This window comes from Hemiscyllium ocellatum, chromosome 13 (assembly GCF_020745735.1).
Source record: "Hemiscyllium ocellatum isolate sHemOce1 chromosome 13, sHemOce1.pat.X.cur, whole genome shotgun sequence".
Taxonomy (NCBI): Eukaryota; Metazoa; Chordata; class Chondrichthyes; order Orectolobiformes; family Hemiscylliidae; genus Hemiscyllium; species Hemiscyllium ocellatum.
The window spans coordinates 27,369,204-27,388,633 of NC_083413.1; the positions used below are offsets into that span (position 1 = coordinate 27,369,204).

The 19,430-nt window shown below is 41.2% G+C and overlaps 1 protein-coding gene across 3 annotated transcripts in view; it reads right to left on the minus strand.

The window, feature by feature from the left end:
* lrrc31 (leucine rich repeat containing 31) overlaps window positions 1–19,323 on the minus strand; it is a 46,390-nt gene extending 27,067 nt beyond the window's left edge. For 2 of the 3 annotated variants that reach the window (XM_060834081.1, XM_060834079.1), the window contains exons 1-4: window positions 19,029–19,323; window positions 9,530–9,769; window positions 6,826–6,972; window positions 3,184–3,351 (exon numbers count right to left, since the gene is read on the minus strand). In XM_060834081.1, the coding sequence (XP_060690064.1) occupies window positions 3,184–3,351; window positions 6,826–6,972; window positions 9,530–9,769; window positions 19,029–19,131 (658 nt within the window). In that variant the 5' untranslated portion in view covers window positions 19,132–19,323. Of the gene's footprint in view, window positions 1–3,183; window positions 3,352–6,825; window positions 6,973–9,529; window positions 9,770–13,584; window positions 13,640–19,028 lie in introns of all 3 variants that reach the window. The other variant, XM_060834080.1, reaches the window with a different exon arrangement.
* Between the last annotated feature and the right edge of the window lie 107 nt (window positions 19,324–19,430).

Consider the following 19,430-nt stretch of genomic DNA (forward strand, 5'->3'; position numbering starts at 1 on the left):
GGTAACTATCAACCGCTTTCTATTGTCAAGGTTCAGGACATCTGCTCAGGGCTGGAAAGGAACTTGCAGTGGGAGGGCAAGGATGAATGCTGTGAGCCATGTATATACCAAAAGCATAGGCAGGATAAAGGAAAGAGGTACTGCATTGGTACTATGAGGAGCAAAAAACTAGACTGAAGAGCTGAATTTCCTAGGTAACATTCACCAGATCATTATCTAAGCAATTAGTGAATCAGCGTGGAGCAAATTAGCTGAGAGAAACGAGTGGCTGGGAGAAGTGGGTTCACAGTCATGGGACAGTGGCACCAGTATTCGAGAAAGCAGGATCTGTAACGATGGGATAGTTTACACCTGAACATGCTGCAACTGGTGTTCCAGTGGGACACATGACTGGGGATGTAATAGGTGTCAAATAGTGGGAACAGGAATGAAATATGGGAAGATGCAGAATATCTAAAAGTAGAGTCAAAGCAAACTAAAAAAAATAGTTATATGGAGGTGTAATGGACAGCGAAAAGGGTTACCTCAGAGTACAACAGGATCTTGACCAGATGGGCCACTGAGAAGTGGCAGATGGAGTTGAATTCAGATAAATGCGAGGGGCTGCATTTTGGGAAAGCAAATCTTAGCAGGACTTATACACTTAGTGGTAAGGTCCTAGGGAGTGTTGCTGAAACAAAAAAAAAAGAGACCTCGGAGTGCAGGTTTATTGTTCCTTGAAAGTGGAGTCACAGGTAGACAGGATAGTGAAGGCGTTTGGTATGCTTTCTTTTATTGTTCAGATTATTGAGGACTGGAGGTGGGAGGTCATGTTGCAGCGGTACAGGACATTGGTTAGGTCACTGTTGGAATATTGCATGCAATTCTGGTCTATCGGAAAGATGTTATGAAACTTGAAAAGGGTTCAGAAAAGATTTACAAGGATGTTGCCAGGGTTGAAGGATTTGAGCTATAGTGAGAGGTTGAACATGCTGGGGCTGTTTTCCCTGGAGCGTCGGAGGCTGACGGGTGACCTTATAGAAGTTTACAAAATTATGAGGGGCATGGAATAGGGTAAATAGACAAAATCTTTTTCCTGGGGTCAGTAATTCCATAACTAGGGGGCATAGGTTTAAGGTGCGAAGGGTCTGTTTCCATGCTGCACTCTATTTGGGAAGTGATATACTCTCTTTTCAGTCTAAATCAGTAGATAAGAGTGGAGGTTCCAAAAAAAATTCATGATAGAATCCCTATAATGTGGAAGCAGGCTATTTGGCCCATCAAGTCCACACCAACCCTCCAAAGAGCATCCCACTCAACCACCTAATCACTGTAAACCTGCATTCCTCATTGATGGGGCACCTAGCCTACACATCCCTGGGCACTATGGGCAATTTAACATCGCTAATACATGTAACCCACCCATCTGTGGAATATGGGAGGAAACTAGAGCACCTGGAGGAAACCCACACAGACAGAGAACTTGCAAGCTCTACACAGTCACCCAAAGGTGTAATCAAACCCAAATCCCTTGTACTGTGAGGCAGCAGTGCTATCTACGAGCCACGATGCCAAATACCCAAATAAAAAAAATACGAAGTGAAGGCTCTGTATCTGAATTCAGTACAAGTACACCACATTGGAAATTGGAGTCAAGAGTGTGGTGCTGAAGAAAATGTACAGCAGGTAAGGCAGCATCTGAGGAGCAGGAGAATCAATGTTTCAGGCAAGAGCCCTCCATCAAGAATCATTCCTGATGAAGGGGTCTTGCCAGAAACTTCAATTCTCCTGCTCCTCAGATGCTGCCTGACCTGCTGTGCTTTTCCAGCACCACACTCTCAACTAACAGAATGCTATGATGCCAAAAATGTCTGAGACACAAATGAACAAAATGGCACATGAGTTCTGGTGCCTGTATGATGCCAGGTCATATGTCCTATAATCAGGCACATCATATCATTCAGCTATTCATACGTAAAGGTACAAACCATACCAAACCTTGAATCTTACAATGAGTCACCTCCACACTCCCCAGAGACTAGCCACCAACTACAAAGCACAAATCAGTAGTGATGGAATACTTCCCTGGATGAGTGCAACTTCAGCAACACAAGAAGCTTGATGCCATCCAGGACCAAGAAGTCACTTAATTGGCACCACATCTCAAATATATAATCCTCCACCACCAATGCTCAGTGTGCATCATATTCAAGATGCACTACAGAAATTCACCAAGGCTCCCATGACAAAACCTTCTAAACAGAGGATCACCACATTTAGATTGACACAGGAAGATGATACAGGGTCATCACCACCTGCAAGGTCCCCTCCAAAGCATTCACCATCCTGACCTGGAAATATCTTGCCATTTCTTCAAATTCCTAGAACTCCCTCCCTAATAGTATTGTGGGTCTGTCTATACAAAATAGATTGATGATGTTCAAGTAGTAAGCTCTCCACCACCTTCTCAAGGGCAACTAGGGATGGACAATAATGGCTAAGTCAGCCAGAGATACACAAATCCCATGAGTGAATGAAAAGCAAACTTGTGTTTGCAAACTCTTGATGTCACCACAATGTTGTCAGGACCCGCAGCCTTTTCAGTTTTGAATGCCTCTAATGATTTCTTGATAGGATGTGGAATAAGCCAAATTGACTGAAGACTGGCATCTGTGACGATGCTGAGGACTTGTGCAAGAGGCAGAGATGAATCACCACTCTGCAGATATTTGCAAATGTTTTATCTTTTGCACTGATTTGGTGGGCTCCCTCATCCTCAAGAATGGGGGTATTTGTAGAGAATCCTCCACCAGTGAATGGTTTAAATTTTTCACCACCATAACAATTAAAATCAGGCAGGACTACGGAACTTAGATCTGATCGGTTAATCATGGAATTAGTTAGCTCAGTCCATTACATACTGCTTCTTCTATTTAGCAGATCATTAATCCTGTTTTGAAGCTTCACCAGATTGGCACCTCTTTTTTAAATTATGTCTGGTGTTGCTCTTGAACTACTGTTGATCTCCTGGCTTGATGGTAATGGTAGGTCCTTCAGGAACTGTCCTCCAGTCAGAATCAATGATTTTAGATGAATGAGCAATTTAAGACACAAAAGGTTACAGTTATACATAAAAATCAAAACTGCTTACTGCAATGTCAATACTCTGGCACATTAGGAAGTGTAGGAATAAAGTATACATACCTAGGGCAGAAAGATCCATCTCTGACAGTCTGCAGCTTCCCAGCACCAATACTCTAAGCTGGGGTATGTGCTGCATAGGATTGGTCAGCACTTTGAGAGTTCCACCAATTAACTCATTCCATGAAAGATCCAGTTCCTCCAATTGAGGCAGGTTTGGCAACAAGGCAGCTAGAAATGAGAATCAAAAATGTTTTCAATACGTGCAAGATGGACTTCAAAAGTAAACATTTAGAATTCATCATTGCAATAAATAGCAATGTTTGATCAAGTCAAACATCACATCTCACATTGGTGAAGCCACAGAGCAGAGGAGGTTGGGTCATTGATTTCTTTTCAAGGCTGGCTTAAACAAATTCTTGAAGGAAGTCAAGCATTATGTGGGTATAAGCAGAAAAAAAAATGGTGTTAAAGCCACAATCTGGTCTGATGAAGAGCAGGGCAAGATCTTTGAAGTAAATGTCTACCTCTTCCAATTTATGTTTATTAATTATTATTTCCCTCAAAAGTGACAAGAGCTATTTAAACTCAAAATTATCGAAGTTAGATGAATTCCAATACAATCACAGTTGGGGGATGGTGATGGAGTGGTGACACGGGGTGGAGGGATGTGCAGATGTCACAGTGGAGATAGAAAGGGCACACATCAGATGAAAGTGCACGAGAAAGGGCAGATATGATAGCATGGATGAGAAAACATTATGGTAATACAGAGATGGACCATGAAACATCCCAGTTTAAAAATATGTCGCTGGAAAAGTGCAGCAGGTCAGGCAGCAAAGGAACAGGAGAATCGATGTTTCGGGCATAAGCCCTTCTTCAGGAAACGTTGATACTGCTGCTCCTTGGATGCTCCCTGACCTGCTGCACTTTCCCAGCAACACATTTTTAAAAGGTCTGATCTCCAGCATCTGCAGTCCTCACTTTCTCCATGAAAGATCCCAGGGTATACTTGGGGACCATTGAACAAAAACATTTGAATTAGAAGCAATAATACACAGGGGCCTACTCTGCCATTCCACGAGATCTTGCCTGAGCTGTTTGTTTCAAATTCCACATCCCCTCCACCCCAATCATATTGGAATCCCTGCCTAAGAACTATCTCCCTAACATCTTGAAATTAATTCATGGCCCTGCCTCCACTACCTTCTTGAGACATAGTGATCCAAAATAGTTAAACTCAAAAATTTCTTCTCATCTCAGGGTAAGCATTAATTTTAAATAATTGCTCTCTTGATCCAGACTCACCCAGAAGAGGAAACATCCTTTCCACACCCACCTTGATCAGACCATTCAGGATCTTATGTATTTAAGTAAAGTCATCTCACAAACCTCTAAACTCCAAAAGGAAGCAAGCTCAGCCTGCCCAACATTTTCTCAAAATAAAAACACCCCTGCTTATTCCAGGTATCAATCCAGTCAACCTCCTCTGAACTAACTCCAATATATTAACATCCTTCCTTAAATAAGGAGCCCAAATTGAGACCACAGCAGTGATCTCAGCAATACTGTACTTAACTGAAGCACAGCATCTTTTTTTTTTGTGTTGATTTTTTCCTGTCATAAACTATAGCATCCCATTAGCTTTCATGATGTGCTGTACCAGCACTAACTTTTGTGACTCATACAATGGACCACTTAAATCCTTCTCCATCTCAGATTTTTGTAGCCGTTTTCTGTCTAACTAATACACTATTTTTTTAAAAATCCTTCCTATTAAAGTGAACAATTTGTTGAACAATCGTTAGATAAACATATCCTTCTATTTGCTTCTCTGCCATATGTTGATGGGATGAGAAGAGAAGAGGTTCCTGTAGTTCATAAATATCAGCTCTGACCTGACTGTACAAAATGAGCTTAAAAACTAAACAGCAGGAGTATGCAATTCAGTGCCTTGCCCTTGCTCTGTAATGGTCTGTTTCTTGCGAAAGTTATGGTGTTACTTTCAAAACCGAAGGCAAGATTTAATAAAAGTTGCGTAAAACTATAAAGGTGCTTACAGTAAATGCTGAGAGAAAGAAAAAAGGAATCCATTTGAGAGATGACAAGTATTTTTTTCTACATGTAAAAAGTGAGGTCTGCAAAGGGCTCTGGCCCAAAACGTCGAATTTCCTGTTCCTTGGATGCTGCCTAACCTGCTGTGCTTTAACCAGCAACACATTTTCAGCTTTTTTTCTACATCACAAGTTATGATGATTTGGAATATGCAACTTGAAAGATCAGCAGATTCAGAATTAGCCTTAAAGGGGGAATGGCATAAATATTTGAAAAAGCAAAAATACGCAAAGCTTGTATAAGCAAAGGAATGGGACTAATTGCGGAGCTATTTAAAAAACTGACAACGCAGCAGAGCCAAATGGCTGTATAATTTGCCTTTTAGATAAAAACTAAGATAGATAGGTTCTTGAGTATCAAGGGTTATGGGGAGAAAGGAGAATGGGGTCGAGAAAGTTATCACCCATGATTGAATGGCAGAGCAGCCTCAATGGGTTGAATAGCCTAATTTCTGCTCCTGTGTCTTATGGTCTTATTCTCGGCCATTAACTACCCTCAATAGATCTCCAATGAAACACCAAAGAAGTTGGCATAGAGCAGGTAACTCTGTTGGGACAGTTGCAAACACAAGACAGTATGTACATGACTTTAAACAAATGTTCTTCATCCTCTTCATCACCATGCAGGTTCTCTGAAACCTAGGTCTGAAAATTAACTCTGGCTTTTCCCCTCCAAATCCTTCCCCCTCATTGCTGACTTCATGAATACTGCCCACACCATAAGCCTATATAGTACCCTATATATCCCTGACCAGAGCTGTGGGCCCCAAAGACAGTTTGTTTGCATCCCTTATTGCTTGTTGACATGCATGGCTCTGTTGTTCCACAATCTATGTGTTTAGTAGGATCTGATTCACCTACTCCACTGCAGAGCCAGCCACTGCATTCAAAACCTTTACTGCCTATATCCCACTTTTTAAATCATCCAGACTTTGGCAACATACCTTACTTACCACTCTCAAACATTTCACTACAAAATTTTCTTTCTTATGTTTAAGTGCCTTATAGGTCTTGCCTCTCCTTTCTTCCTACAACTTTAGTCTGACCTTGCAACTCTGCTGAATAAAGTCCTTGGTATATTTACTTCACATCACCTTTAGTTAGTCCTTTGACCTTAGACTCTTTCTTAAACTTTTTGGTTCACAACATTCACCTCCCTCTTTTAAAACACTCCATTTTCATCCCTTCTCATACTCATTTGTCTGCCAAATTCTTGGAAATATTTTGCTACACAAATGAAATTTGTTGTTGTGATTGATTGGCAAATGCTTTTAGTGCTGAATGGTTGACGATTCAGTGGAAATTTGGGAATACTACCCATGAAAGTTTGCTTGGCAAAAGTTTCAACTTTGCCCTGGAACTGCCAAATCACAATTTGATATTTTTTTCTCTCCATTACCCAGCTTTGCTGATTTTCATAGCTTTAACAGTTAAGTGAGTTGTTAACATGCATATTAAAATTCCTGTTTGCTGATTTCCATTTACTGCCTCTGGTGCTGTTAATTCTTAGCAAGCTTTTTGCATAATGCTTTTGCCGAGTGATTAATATGCCAAATCCAAGCTCAAGATTAATAATATCAGACAAACTTACCCAACTGAACTGCATCATTAGCAGTGAGGCTGCAGTTATTAAGATTCATACATTTCTGATCTGGCTCCTTGCCCAGCCTCTCCATGAACTCGACGACTTGCTCCCATTTTGCTGTACTGCCCTCAGGATCTGTGGACTTGAATTCATCTTAATGCAAGAAACGCAAACAAATCATTCTAAGTAAATGGGTCAAAGGATGTCAACCAAATGTCAATGCAAATACATCTAACTAGCAACTCATTTCTTTCCCCCCCCCTCAAATCTTTTTCCTCCTAACTCATAAGCATACACAAGCTGACAATGGTTTCTGCATACCTGATATTCTTGTAAAATAAAACTAAGCATCAGAAAACAGCACAGGAACAGGCCCTTCAGCCAATCATGCTTGTACCATATATGATGCTATTCTAAACCAACTGCATCTGGCTGAACATGTTCTGTGTCACTCTACTCCCTGCCTGTTCATGTGTTTGTCAAAATGCCTCCTAAGCTTTGCTATTTCTATCTTCTACAACCTGCCCTGGCAGCGTATTCTATGCAGCTACCACACTCTGCATAAAGAGATTTTCCTGGCACATCCCCCTTAAACCTTTCCTTTCTCAAGTTAAACCCATACCCCCGAGTATTTTAGATTTTCATCCTGGAAACCAAATATTGAGACAAATTTAACCACTGCCTTCGGTTCCAGCCATAAGTCCCATTCCCTGGCTACGAGCTTCCTTCCTGTGCCTGACAAATATCTGAGCTCAGCCAAATAGTTCCCAACTTTAAATATCAAACTTGGTCCAAGGGAAGCTATCGATCACAAATCCTTACCATTGCTTGACCTCAATTTCACCTCTGCAACATCACTCCACTCCACCCTGCTTCAACTCATCTGCTCATGAAATATTCCTCCATGCCTTTGTTGCCTGTTCACCCTAACCCAGAGTACCACAACAATTTGCTGACACATCCATAACCTCAGGACCATACAGAACTACTATTTGGGCCATAACCTAATCTACTTCTGGTCACCACGGTCCTTGTGCATGTTGACCTATTTTTGCTCTTGGTCTGGAAAAGCCTCAGTGAAAATCTTCTCTTCTTGCTTAAAAATCTTCCAAAACTCCACCTTCCCAAACATCTTGGCAATCCACTCGCTCTTTGAGAGGAGTCTTAAAATTGTCGCTTTGACCAAGCTTTAGGCCATCTGCCCCTAGACCTCATTATGTAGATTAACATCCAGTTCAGTTTGTTAATAGTTTAAGAATGATGTCTTCCTTTTAAAACTGATGTGGAGAACTTTCTCTTTCCATTCACTCAATTCTATCGTGGGTCACACTACGGCAGAATCCTCTTCTCCAGAAGATAGTGGAGTCGGGACATGGGAGTTAAATAAATCTTTGACAGATAAACAGGTTTAGGGTAATGGGGCAGATGAGATGCAAATCAGACCAGCCACAAATCGATCTTGCAAAAAAATATCCAAGTGTAGCACCTCAGGCAACTGGGTGACTAATGAGTACATGAGTATTCTATTCTTTTCTATTGAAATTGGAGGCATTAATTTTCCAGTTCCAAATTTGAAACCATGAACTAAATCAGATTGCTACAGAAGTAAATTAATAAAGATAAACACTCAGGGCTGATCTCAAAGTGTTAATTGATATGGATAGTTCAAACATCGTCAATCTCTCTCTCCATCACAGACTGTGTATACCTCCTTTCTGCAGAAAATGGAAAGACAGGACAAAAATATCTAGAGCTCCCCGGATGGGAATGGACAGTTTGACTGGAAATAGACTGGGACCTTTTTCACTGGAGCACAGAAGGTCGAGGGGTGACTTTAAGAGAGGTTTATAATATTGTGAGGGGCATAGATAAGGTGAATGACAAGGGTCTTTTCCCTAGGGTTCAAAACTAGGGGCATATTTTTAAGATGAGAGGAGAAGGATTTGAAGAGAGAGGAGGGGTCAACTTTTTTTTTAGAAAACCGGTGTGGTTCGTGTGAGGAATGAACTTCAGAGAAAGGGGTGGATGCAGTTATAACATTTAAAAGGCATTTCAATAAATTCATGAATAGGGAAGGTTTGGACAGATATCTGCCAAACTCAGGCAAGTGGGTCTAATTTTGTTTGGGAACACAGTCAGCGTGGACTAGTTGGACGAAGGATCTGTTTCCATGCTGTATGACACTATGACTCTATAACAAGCTATTGTGATTAAGTTAAAAAAGAATGGTCTATGACAGGAGTCAGATGGATAATATAACCCAGAACCATACTGAGCATACAGAGTTCAGAAAGGACCTGAAACATTAACTGTATTTTTCTCTCTACAGATGCTGCCAGACTTGCTGAACTTCCCCAGCACTTGCTGCCTTTCTCTCAGATCTCCAACATCCACAGTTCATTGCTTATATTCCTAAAGTGGAGGTGCCAACATAGGTACAAGGTTTTGCTTGAGATACAATGGGGATGTGAGAAAGAACATTTTCACGTGGCAAACACTGAATCTGTGCCAAAGTCCTAAGTCTTTAATCAGCCATTAGAGGCACTACAACCAGTGATTGCAAGTGTGCAAAAATGTTGCCTTGACAGTGTTATTCAGCCTTTACCCACAGCATATGTCAGATGTAACTAGGTGATTTTATCTTCCTGCTTATTTTTAGACTTAGCAAGGCATGCCTCTCAAATTGTAAAGTTAACGTATTTATGCATACCTGATGATAGCTTTGAAGCATTCTCTTTATTTTCTGAATCCAGTGAGGTTTTCCCTTCCTTCTGCTTTTCTGTCACACAGGCAGCTTCATTGGAATTCTCAGTGACCTTAAAGAAGCGTGCCATTGAAGATTGTGGCCATCTCTCAGAAAAAGATTTACTCCTCCAAATCTGGTTCACAATCAGATCGAAGGGAGACTTTGAATGCTTCATGCTGATTTCATCCTGGTGTTGTTTAGAACCTAAAAAACCCAGAAACAACACTTGCCTTACAGGGCCAACCTTGCTCAGATATTCACAGACTAACAGTGCTTATTTCCTGGACTTCCATTGAATACTTGGAAGAACAAGGCCAAAGAATATAGAATATTACAGCGCAGTACAGGCCCTTTTGGCCCATGTTGCGCCAACTTGTGAAACCAATCTGAAGCCCATTTAACCTACACTTCCATTAACATCCATATGTTTATCCAATGTCCATTGAAGTGCACTTAGAGCTGGCGAGTCTATTACTGTAACAGGCAGGGCATTCCACACTCTTACCTTTGACATGTGTCCTATATCAATCACCCCTCAATTTAAAGCTAGGTCCCCTGGTGCTAGCCATTGCCAACAAAGGAAAAAGGTCTCACCTGTCCACCCGGTCTAATCCTCTGATCATCTTGTACGTCTCTATTAAGTCAACTCTCAACCTTCTTCTCGCCAACGAAATCAGCCTCAAGTGCCTCAACCTTTCCTCATAAGACCTTCCCTCTATACAAGGCAACATTCTGATAAATCTCCTCGGCACCCTTTCCAATGCTTCCACATACTTCCTGTAAGTGTGGCAACCAGGACTGTACACAATACTCCAAGTGTGGCTGCACTTCGTACAGCTACAACATGACCTCATGGCTCTAAAACTCAATACCTCTATCAAAGGTAACAGTATACACCTTAACAACTCTAAATCAACCTTAGTGGCAACTTTCAGGGATCTATGCACATGGACACAGACTCTCTGCTCATCCACACCACCATGAATCTTACCATTAGCCCAGTACTCTGTATTCCTGTTACTCTTTCCAAAGTGAATCACCTCACACTTTTCTGCATTAAACACTATTTGCCACCTCTCAGCCCAGCTCTGCATCTTATCTACGTCCCTCTGTAACCTGTAATATCCTTCGGCACTGTCCACAACTCCACTGACCTTATTGTCATCCACAAGTTTACTAACCAATCATCCAGCTCATTTATAAAAATAACTAACAGCAGAGGGCACAAAAAAAAATCCCTGCCGTACACCAATAGTAACTGAACTCCAGGATCAACCACCACCCTCTGTCTTCTTTCAGCTAGCCAATTTCTGATCCAAACTGCTAAATCACCCTCAATCCCATGCCTCCATGTTTTCAGCAATAGCCTATCATGGGGAACCTTATCAAACTTTTCTGAAATCCATATAACCTCAACTGCTTTACCCTCATCCACCTGTTTGGTCACCTTCTCAAAGAACTCAAGGTTTGTGAGGCATGAGCTACCCTTCACAAAACCACGTTGACTATTCCCAATCAAGTTATTCCTTTTCTAGATGATTATAAATCCTCTCTCTCATAATCCTTTCCAACACTTTACCCACAACCCAAGTAAGGCTCACTGGTTATAATTATTAGGGTTGCCTCTACTATCTTTGAAGAAAGGAGCAACATTTGCTATCCTCCAGCCTTCTGGCACTATTCCTATAGACAATGATGACATAAAAGATCAAAGTCAACGGCAATGCCAAAGGCAAGAGAATACTGGGATAAATCCCATCCAGCCCAGGGTACTTAGCTATTTTCACTCTCCCCAGAATTGTTAGTGCCTCCTCTTTGTGAACCTTAACCCCATCTAGTCAAATAGCCTGTATATCAGTATTCTCCTCGACAACATTAGTATTAACACAGGAAAAAGACAATTAAAAAAAAATTCATTTAGCGCCGCTCTTATTTCCTTGGACGCCACACACAACTTTCCACTACTGAACTTGACTGGCCCTAAGCTACTCTAGTCATTCTTTTATTCCTGACATATCTATAGAAAGCTTTAGGGTTTTCCTTGATCCTAACTGCCAAAGACTTCTCATGTCCTCTCCTGGCTCTTCATAGCTCTCTCTTTAGTCCTTCTGGTTAATTTGTAACTTAAGCGCCCTAACTCAGCTTTCATGTCTCATCTTTACATAAGCTTCTTCCTTCCTCTTGAAGAAGAGATTCAACTTCTCTAGTAAACCACAGTTCTCTTGCTCGACCACTTCCTCCCTGCCTGACAGCTACATACTTATAAAGGACACGCAGTAGCTGCTCTTTGAACAAGCTTCACATTTCAATTGTTGCCCATCCCCTGCAATTTCCTTCCCCATCCTAATTCTTGCCTTACATTTTAATTGCCTTTCTCCCCAACTAGAACTCTTGCCCTGCTGTATATACCAACCCTTTCCTTTACTAAAGTAAAGGAAACAGACACACTCATCTAGTCCCCTTCAATTGAACTTCAACAGTAAATATCTATGCTCAAAGAATAGCAGCAGGGAGGAGGTTGCTATTGGGATTTTCAATATGAATGCACAGACCATAACCTTTGGAAAAAAAAAACAATTTCTTCAAGAGGGACAAAAATTTGGGAAGCCAATGCTTTTGACTCAGTCATGGCAGCACAGGAAACCACTCAGCTCACCCAGTTCATATGAGCTCTCTCATCTCATGCCCACACTTTTCATTTGCAACTTTTATTTGGTTTACCTTCTTTAAATTTGTCTTCAATGTTGTACACCTCCATCAAACCTTTCCTCAAGTGTCTTTGCTTTGGGGAGAATGTCACCAGTTTTTCTAACTCAGGCATACTTATCACTGGTAAGTAACAAATCTCTGTACCCTCTCAAGGATTCGTGCATCATTCCTGAAATGCACTGATGAAATTGAAAGCAATACTCTCGCTGTGGCCTAACCAGTTTAATAGATTCAGCATAATGTTCGTGCTTTTGTACTTCAAAGTTTTGGTCATGAAGTCCAGGTTTCAGATTCTTTGCAAACTACTGTCTCAAAACGTCCTGCCATCCTCCAGGTTGTATGTAAATGTTCCTCGACTCCTGCACCATCTTTAGAACTATCACATCAACTCAATGCTGCCTCTCCCAATGCCTTCTGCCAAATACATCCCCCCCCACCAAGCTTCTCTTCTATTAAATTCCATCCACAAGACATCTGCCAATTCTTCTGGCCCATGTCCTGTTTTACTATAAGGTGTAGGAGCAGAAGGAGGCCATTCAGCCCAGCTAGACAGCTCTGCCATTCAATGAGAAAATGATCGAAATTATAAAGAGTGACACTTTCCTGTCTTTATCCCAAACTCTGTAATTCACTTACTGATTAAAATCTATTACAGCATTAAATATACTTAATGACAGATATACCACCCTTAGAAGAAATTCCTCATTTCTGTCTTAATGCATGACCCCTTACTCTGAAATTATGCACTCTGGTTCGAGACTCTAAGGGAGAAAGCCTCAATATCTAGTCTGTCATGCCCCTTAAGAATCCTACTTGGTTCAATAATAACTTCCTGTTCTAAAATCCAAAAGGTACAGGCCCAGCCTATTCAACTTTTCCTCATAAGAAAATCCCTTCACACTCGGGATCAATCTAAATGACTTTTCTCTGTACTGCTACAAGCAAAGCTAAGGGGCCCTTTAGATAAAGTTGCAACAAGACTATCCAGCTCATAAATTCTACACCCCAGCTAATGAAGACCACCATCCCATATTCCTATCTACCCATGCTGACACCATAAGGGATCCATGGACTAGTACACCAAGGTCCCTTTGTTCCTCCATACTCCCTAGGGACTTATTTCTTCCTTTATTAGAATATCCCAAAATGCATCACATTTATCAGGACAACATATATGATCTTTAGAGAATATTTCAAATTACAAAATCAAACAATTCAGAAGGAGACCATTCAGTTCATCATGCCTTCGCAGGTCCTTAAAAGAGCTATTAAGCTAGTCCTATTTTATCTACAAAATAATCATACAATACCTGAAGTCTCCATTTTTTGTTGAAATAAACTCATCCTGGGCCACGCTATTCCTCCCTTAAACCAGAAAAATATTTATCATTACAGCATAATTTAATGGTCAATATCATTCATTACTTTCACAACAGTTTGCATTTTCTACAGCACCAACGTCACTTGGCAAGACGAAAAACTTGAGACTTGTTTAAAAAAAAAATTACATGCTGTCAAAGCTCTTCATTTTGCACTCATCAGGACAGCATCTCAAGAACATCAAGTCTCAAAGGGAATGCAACATTGAGCTGCATTAGGATGGGATCGGTTAGTAGGCAAACAAATTCTTACTGACTAGAGGTGCTGCCATGCAATTAAATTTGAGACAGGTAATTCAATTTCAATTGGTCACAACACCACCATTGGGAACACAGCAGGGAAAGACTGCCCCCTCAAGCTCTTTTAGTTGAAGGCAGCAAAATGTGTGGATGTGTTCCGTTTGCAAAGGACAGGGCCCCATTGATGAGAGTGTACATGGCTTTAAGTAGCCCATGCTATAACCCTAACTGACATCTTTAAATGACTGGCTGATATAATGCTTAGCGCAACCAGACTACTTATTAAATGTTATGCAAATTCAGAATTACATCTAATGTTGGACACGATACTCCAAGCAGGGCCCAAAGAGAGTCACACTAGTCTCAAAATGTTAACTGAATCAGTCTCCAGAGATGCTGTCAGACCTGCTAATTTTCTCCAGCATCCTACGTGTTTGCTTCAGATTTCCAGCATCACCACTGTTGTGCTTTTATCTGGTCATTTATGGTCAGTGCTCTGACAGTTGTGAACAACTGAAGGAAGGGTGTACTGCTTGAAATGATCTACCAGTGTTTTGAACTTCCAGGTGACATACCTGTTATTAGTCTGGTACTGAAATTAATATACCACATTTACTTGTGCTGCAAGCAGTATCTTTTTTAGTTTAATGGCAACATTTTGTTTATCAGAGAACACCACTCATGCTGCATGATTCCAGCATAAAACAGCTAATTTCACCTGTACCTTAATTTTTTGAGATACCTTACCCTTCCAAGTAGACTGGGAAATGACTAAACAGTAGTCCGTGGAAGGTCAGACAAGATTGTTGAGGGTTATTTCGAGGAGATCAAGAAATTTAGTTTCAAATCAATTGGGGATGGGAGAATGCAACATAACATTTGTCTTTTTTACAACAGAGGTGTGAAGTGTTCAGTCCGCAGTATGTCTAAGTGTACTAAAAACAACAATCTTACACATTGAAATTCACATCTACTAAACTCCCCCTGATGCTTGTCCAGGCAGATCATCCCTTGAGGAGTTAAACTTCCTAAATGATTTTTAAAATTCTACTTTGTACTATTTTAAAACCTCTTTTGAAATGACTATCACTTATTGCTCTTTCCAGTCTCACTCCTCCTGAACTTGATAGCAAAAGCAGCACATTCACTTACCCAAATCAGCAGTCACAAATCCTGCTTCACATTCTTGCTATTCTGATAAACTGTACAGTACAGTGATGTGTCATGAACATTTGGCTTAATGTTAAGCCTAGCCTGTTAGATTATGTTAAATGTGATACCCTATTTTTACAAGCAGCAGCAATTTCAAAGATCAATGCTACAATAATCAAAGGCCCATGAAAGATGGGCAAAATGAGTTGTAAAGAGTCAGGAGAAACAGAGGTTGCAAAAGGGGTAAATGCATAGGGTTATAACTTGTACTTAGATCCAAATATTTATTGTCTCAAGTCTTTTTGGGTTTTTTTTTTAAAATTGGCATAATCTACTGCCACAGGTAAATTTCACTCTCTTTAAAATCAAGACTCAATACAAAGTTGAGTACATCGACTAAATCCCCCCGAATCATCTGTCTTCAGCTTCTCCCCTGAAGGAAGTCATTCACTCTCATCCATTCCCCAATCAAGGATGAAAGATTGAGACAGAAGTGCAGGGAATTGGGAGCATGGTGAATGCAATTAGAAATATTTGTTGAAGATATACTGATAGATTGGGTGATCCGTTTCCATATTGTGACTTGTATTTCTATAATTAAAGTGCTGTTTTACATTCTCCACTGTGTTACTCCTATGTCTTTATGCATCGCTCAAACAGCTCTCCTTCTTGCATAACTTCATCCAAATTCAGTATCTGCTGAATAATAGTGTGAACAGAACATCACAGCCAACTGTTCATCTTGTCTCACTCATATCCATACAGACTTATTTCTCATAAACCAAAAGGATAGTAAACAGGAGCTGAATCCCTGGAGTTCCTTTGAGACCTGACAAAAATTCTTTGCGCCTTAAGGACAATGTCAATACTTAGTGTTTGGCTAAGTGGTATTTAGAAATCAGAACCTTCCAGGTCAGTATGATGAGAGTCCAGACAGTTATGAAATTATTGAGTTTGGGAAGGGGGTGTGTGGGTAGGGATACATGGCTGATGAGTTAATGCAGGGACAGACTCAAACACTGAATATTAACAGTATTATCTTTAAATATTTGTACTTTCTTAATAAATGTCTTTATACATGTGCCAGAGGTCAAACAACTGAACATTAAAATCAGGACACAATGGGGCAAAACTTTCTGTAAGTGACAATAAGGCTACTGCACAGAGACTTGGACAATAACTTCAAGCGAGCACAACAGCACAGAGAATGAGAAATTTAAAATTTAAAATTGCCCAACATCTGTCTTGCCTCCATAAGCTGAATGAACACTGCATTTTATCGTCTTCCTCCCATTCAACTACCATGAATGGTTTGTAGTTCCTCAACTTGTACAGTACTAGTCTCAACACCTCACAGAAAGTTAACATCTGTCCATATTAGTCTAAAATAGTCCTTTTAATTTTATAACAGATCTTCTTTACTTTCTCTCATTTTTCAGACACTGAACCAACTCCATGGAATTTCACTTCTGAAGCTTTCAACTGTTAATAGACTCTTGTTGGGCAGAATTTTAGGGAGACCTGAACAATGTGGGTTGTGGTATCAAATGTGGCAGAATCACATGAAAAGTCAGGCGAAGCCTATCTTGATGTCAGGAACAACTTGCTGCATCTTTCAACTAAGTTTGGGCACTGAAGTAAGATTCTCACTGGGCAGCAGTGTTTATTAAGGAGGATTATTGTGCCTCAATTACCTTGTGAAAAGTGCATCTTGCCTCAGATTTTTATGGTACCACTAGCTATGACCAAATCAAATAGAGAATTCTTAATATGGAAGTCAACGAGGATGACAAGCAATTTCAGCTTACAACTTGCTCAAAAGGACTTCCAAGTTGGACACTAGACACCAACATCTCAAGGCATGGTCCATGCGCACCAGCCATGTGGTGACAGACAGTGGCATACAAATATGCCAGCCTGTACAATTCAAAAGGTGTATCTCCATTCCACATCATAGAATCCCTACACAGTGTGGAAGTAGGACAATCAAGCCCATCAAGCCCTCACCGACCCTCTGAAGGGGATCCCACCCAGACCCACTCCCCCACCATATCCATATAACCCTGCATTTCCCATGGCTAATCCACCTAGCCTGTATATCCTTAGACACTGAGTAATTTAGCAGGTCCAATCCACTAAACCTGCACATTGTTGGACTGTGGGAGGAAACTAGAGCACCCTGAGGAAACACACACAAAGGGGGAAATGTGCCTGTGTGAAGTTTGCAGTCACCCAAGTGACTGCATTTCAATGCTGAATCTCAGACAGTAACAGCATTTAATGTTGCAAGGTCATGCCCCCAGCTCACAGACTTGACCAGGGTACATCACTGCCTTACTCTTTTGCATCTTTCCCCTCAGCCAGAGATACCAGGCTCACTGTCCTGCTTTATTAATGCACTACTTAGCACAGGTACACAAGCAGGAGGCTTATGGTTGTCAACAAGCCTTAGTCAAAGGGAGTAGCCTTCAGTCAGAGAGTCCTAGCACAGTCAGTCAACAGCAGCCTTATGTCATTCCAGGGGCTTGGATAGAGTCAGTCGGTCAGCCAGCCAGCTATCAACCTGTGGCAGTTAAAGTCAGGTCCTCTCCTCAAAACAGAGGAAGAAACAAGTATGAGATAGCACAGCAGCTGTGTTGGCTCATTCTGTCCTGTTAATGGCAGCTTTCCTTCTGAAACAAGTGGGGACAGGTATTAATGAAGATAAAAGTGAGTGGCACAGCCATTACTTTCATTTGTGGAACAGAGAAGTATCCCAAGCGAGTGAATAGGCAGCACAGAGGGCATGCAAGGTTAGTGCTTTCAGGTAGGCAACAGCAAGTGAAGGAAGATGTCGCAGGTAATCGAGAGAGTGTGGTAGGGCATGAATCTGGACACGGAGGCAAAAAGAGAGTGTGAGGCATCAAAAAGAAGACAGTGGCACTTACAGTGGCGGAGTCAAAAAGTCATTGATCACCTCTAGTTTCCTGCTCATAGAGTAGAGCACCAACTTTCTCTTCTGTGCCACATCTGGGGAGGTGACCAGAACTGTGCAGAGCAACTCTCAACAAATATTGCCTGTCTGGGTGCATAACAGCCTCTTAAAAAGGTGGCACCGACAATTTTCCAACAGTGAGTAGTTGTTCTGAGTACAGTGAATGGTATAGAAGGGCAAGAACCAGACAACAAGCATGCCAGTGGTTGGAGTGCACAGTTAACAAAGGTTGGCTTTAGTAAGATCCAAGAGGAAAACAGGAGACGTCACAATGACAGAAACCCTCCATGAAACTCAACAACACATTAACTTAGCCACAAAACATTCAAGATTCAGCCCATGACTGTGAGACAGAACAGATAAATCAAATCTTGACTTCTAGTATCTGATTTGATCTGAATCTGCCTGGTTCAGACTCTGTTCATTCGATCAACCTCTCCTAGATTTCTGGTAGAAGGCTCTTCAAGAAGTTCAAGTGTGTGAGGAGAGAACCAGGGAGAAATTAAGAGTAAATCCAGCCCTGTGCAGGCACTACACTGTACTCTGAAACCACTTAGATGTTAGCAAATTAATTTGTTCCTTCATATTTCGTTATCAGAAACTCAGCAGATCTGGCAGTATTCGTGGGAGAGACAAACAAACAGAGTTAAGATTTCAAGTCCCAGTATGAGTCTTCCATAGAAATCTCCAGCGCTGAACGATTCCACTCCGCCGGAATCAAATTGACGTTTATCCCCTTAAAAGGAAACCTTCCGGATCATGGGAAGATTGATACTGACATCACTGAAATTCTTTAAAGAGGAAACGCCAGCAATTCAGATTTAAACTGAAGATTTCAAGTTGCTGTTATCTCCAATACCACCCTTCCATACACGTACACACAAGGAAATGATTTTACTTAAAAAAAAAACTTAATGCAAAACATTTTGGTGTCCCCGCCCCCAAAAGGGAAACAATATTTTCCGAGAAAGGCTGTTAAATCGCAGAAACAAACATTGGTCTGTCCTACCTGGGTAAGACACAGCCCCACCTCCTGGAGATTGCAGCCAGGAACTGGATATCACTCCGAACTGGATTCGCCTTTTACTCCTGCAACCGATAGCACTGACCATCCAGGAAACCAGACTGACATCTGGGAGGCTACAGATGTACAGATCAAAGGCTACAGATACAGCTCAGAAATCTAATAAAAACCCCATTACTGCGCTTCACGCAGCAACGCAATTAACCATCTCTAAATAAATGTAAGATTATCCCAATTAATGGTCAGGGGGGCTTTCTCGGGAACTCCCTGTTCACCTGAGCTTACCTGTGCTGATTGGCCGCCTTTCTGTGTTCTGGTTGGTCATTCGACCATAAGGCTCGGATTGGATAATCGGAAGGGCGAGGAACGCAGGGATTGGATGTTAAA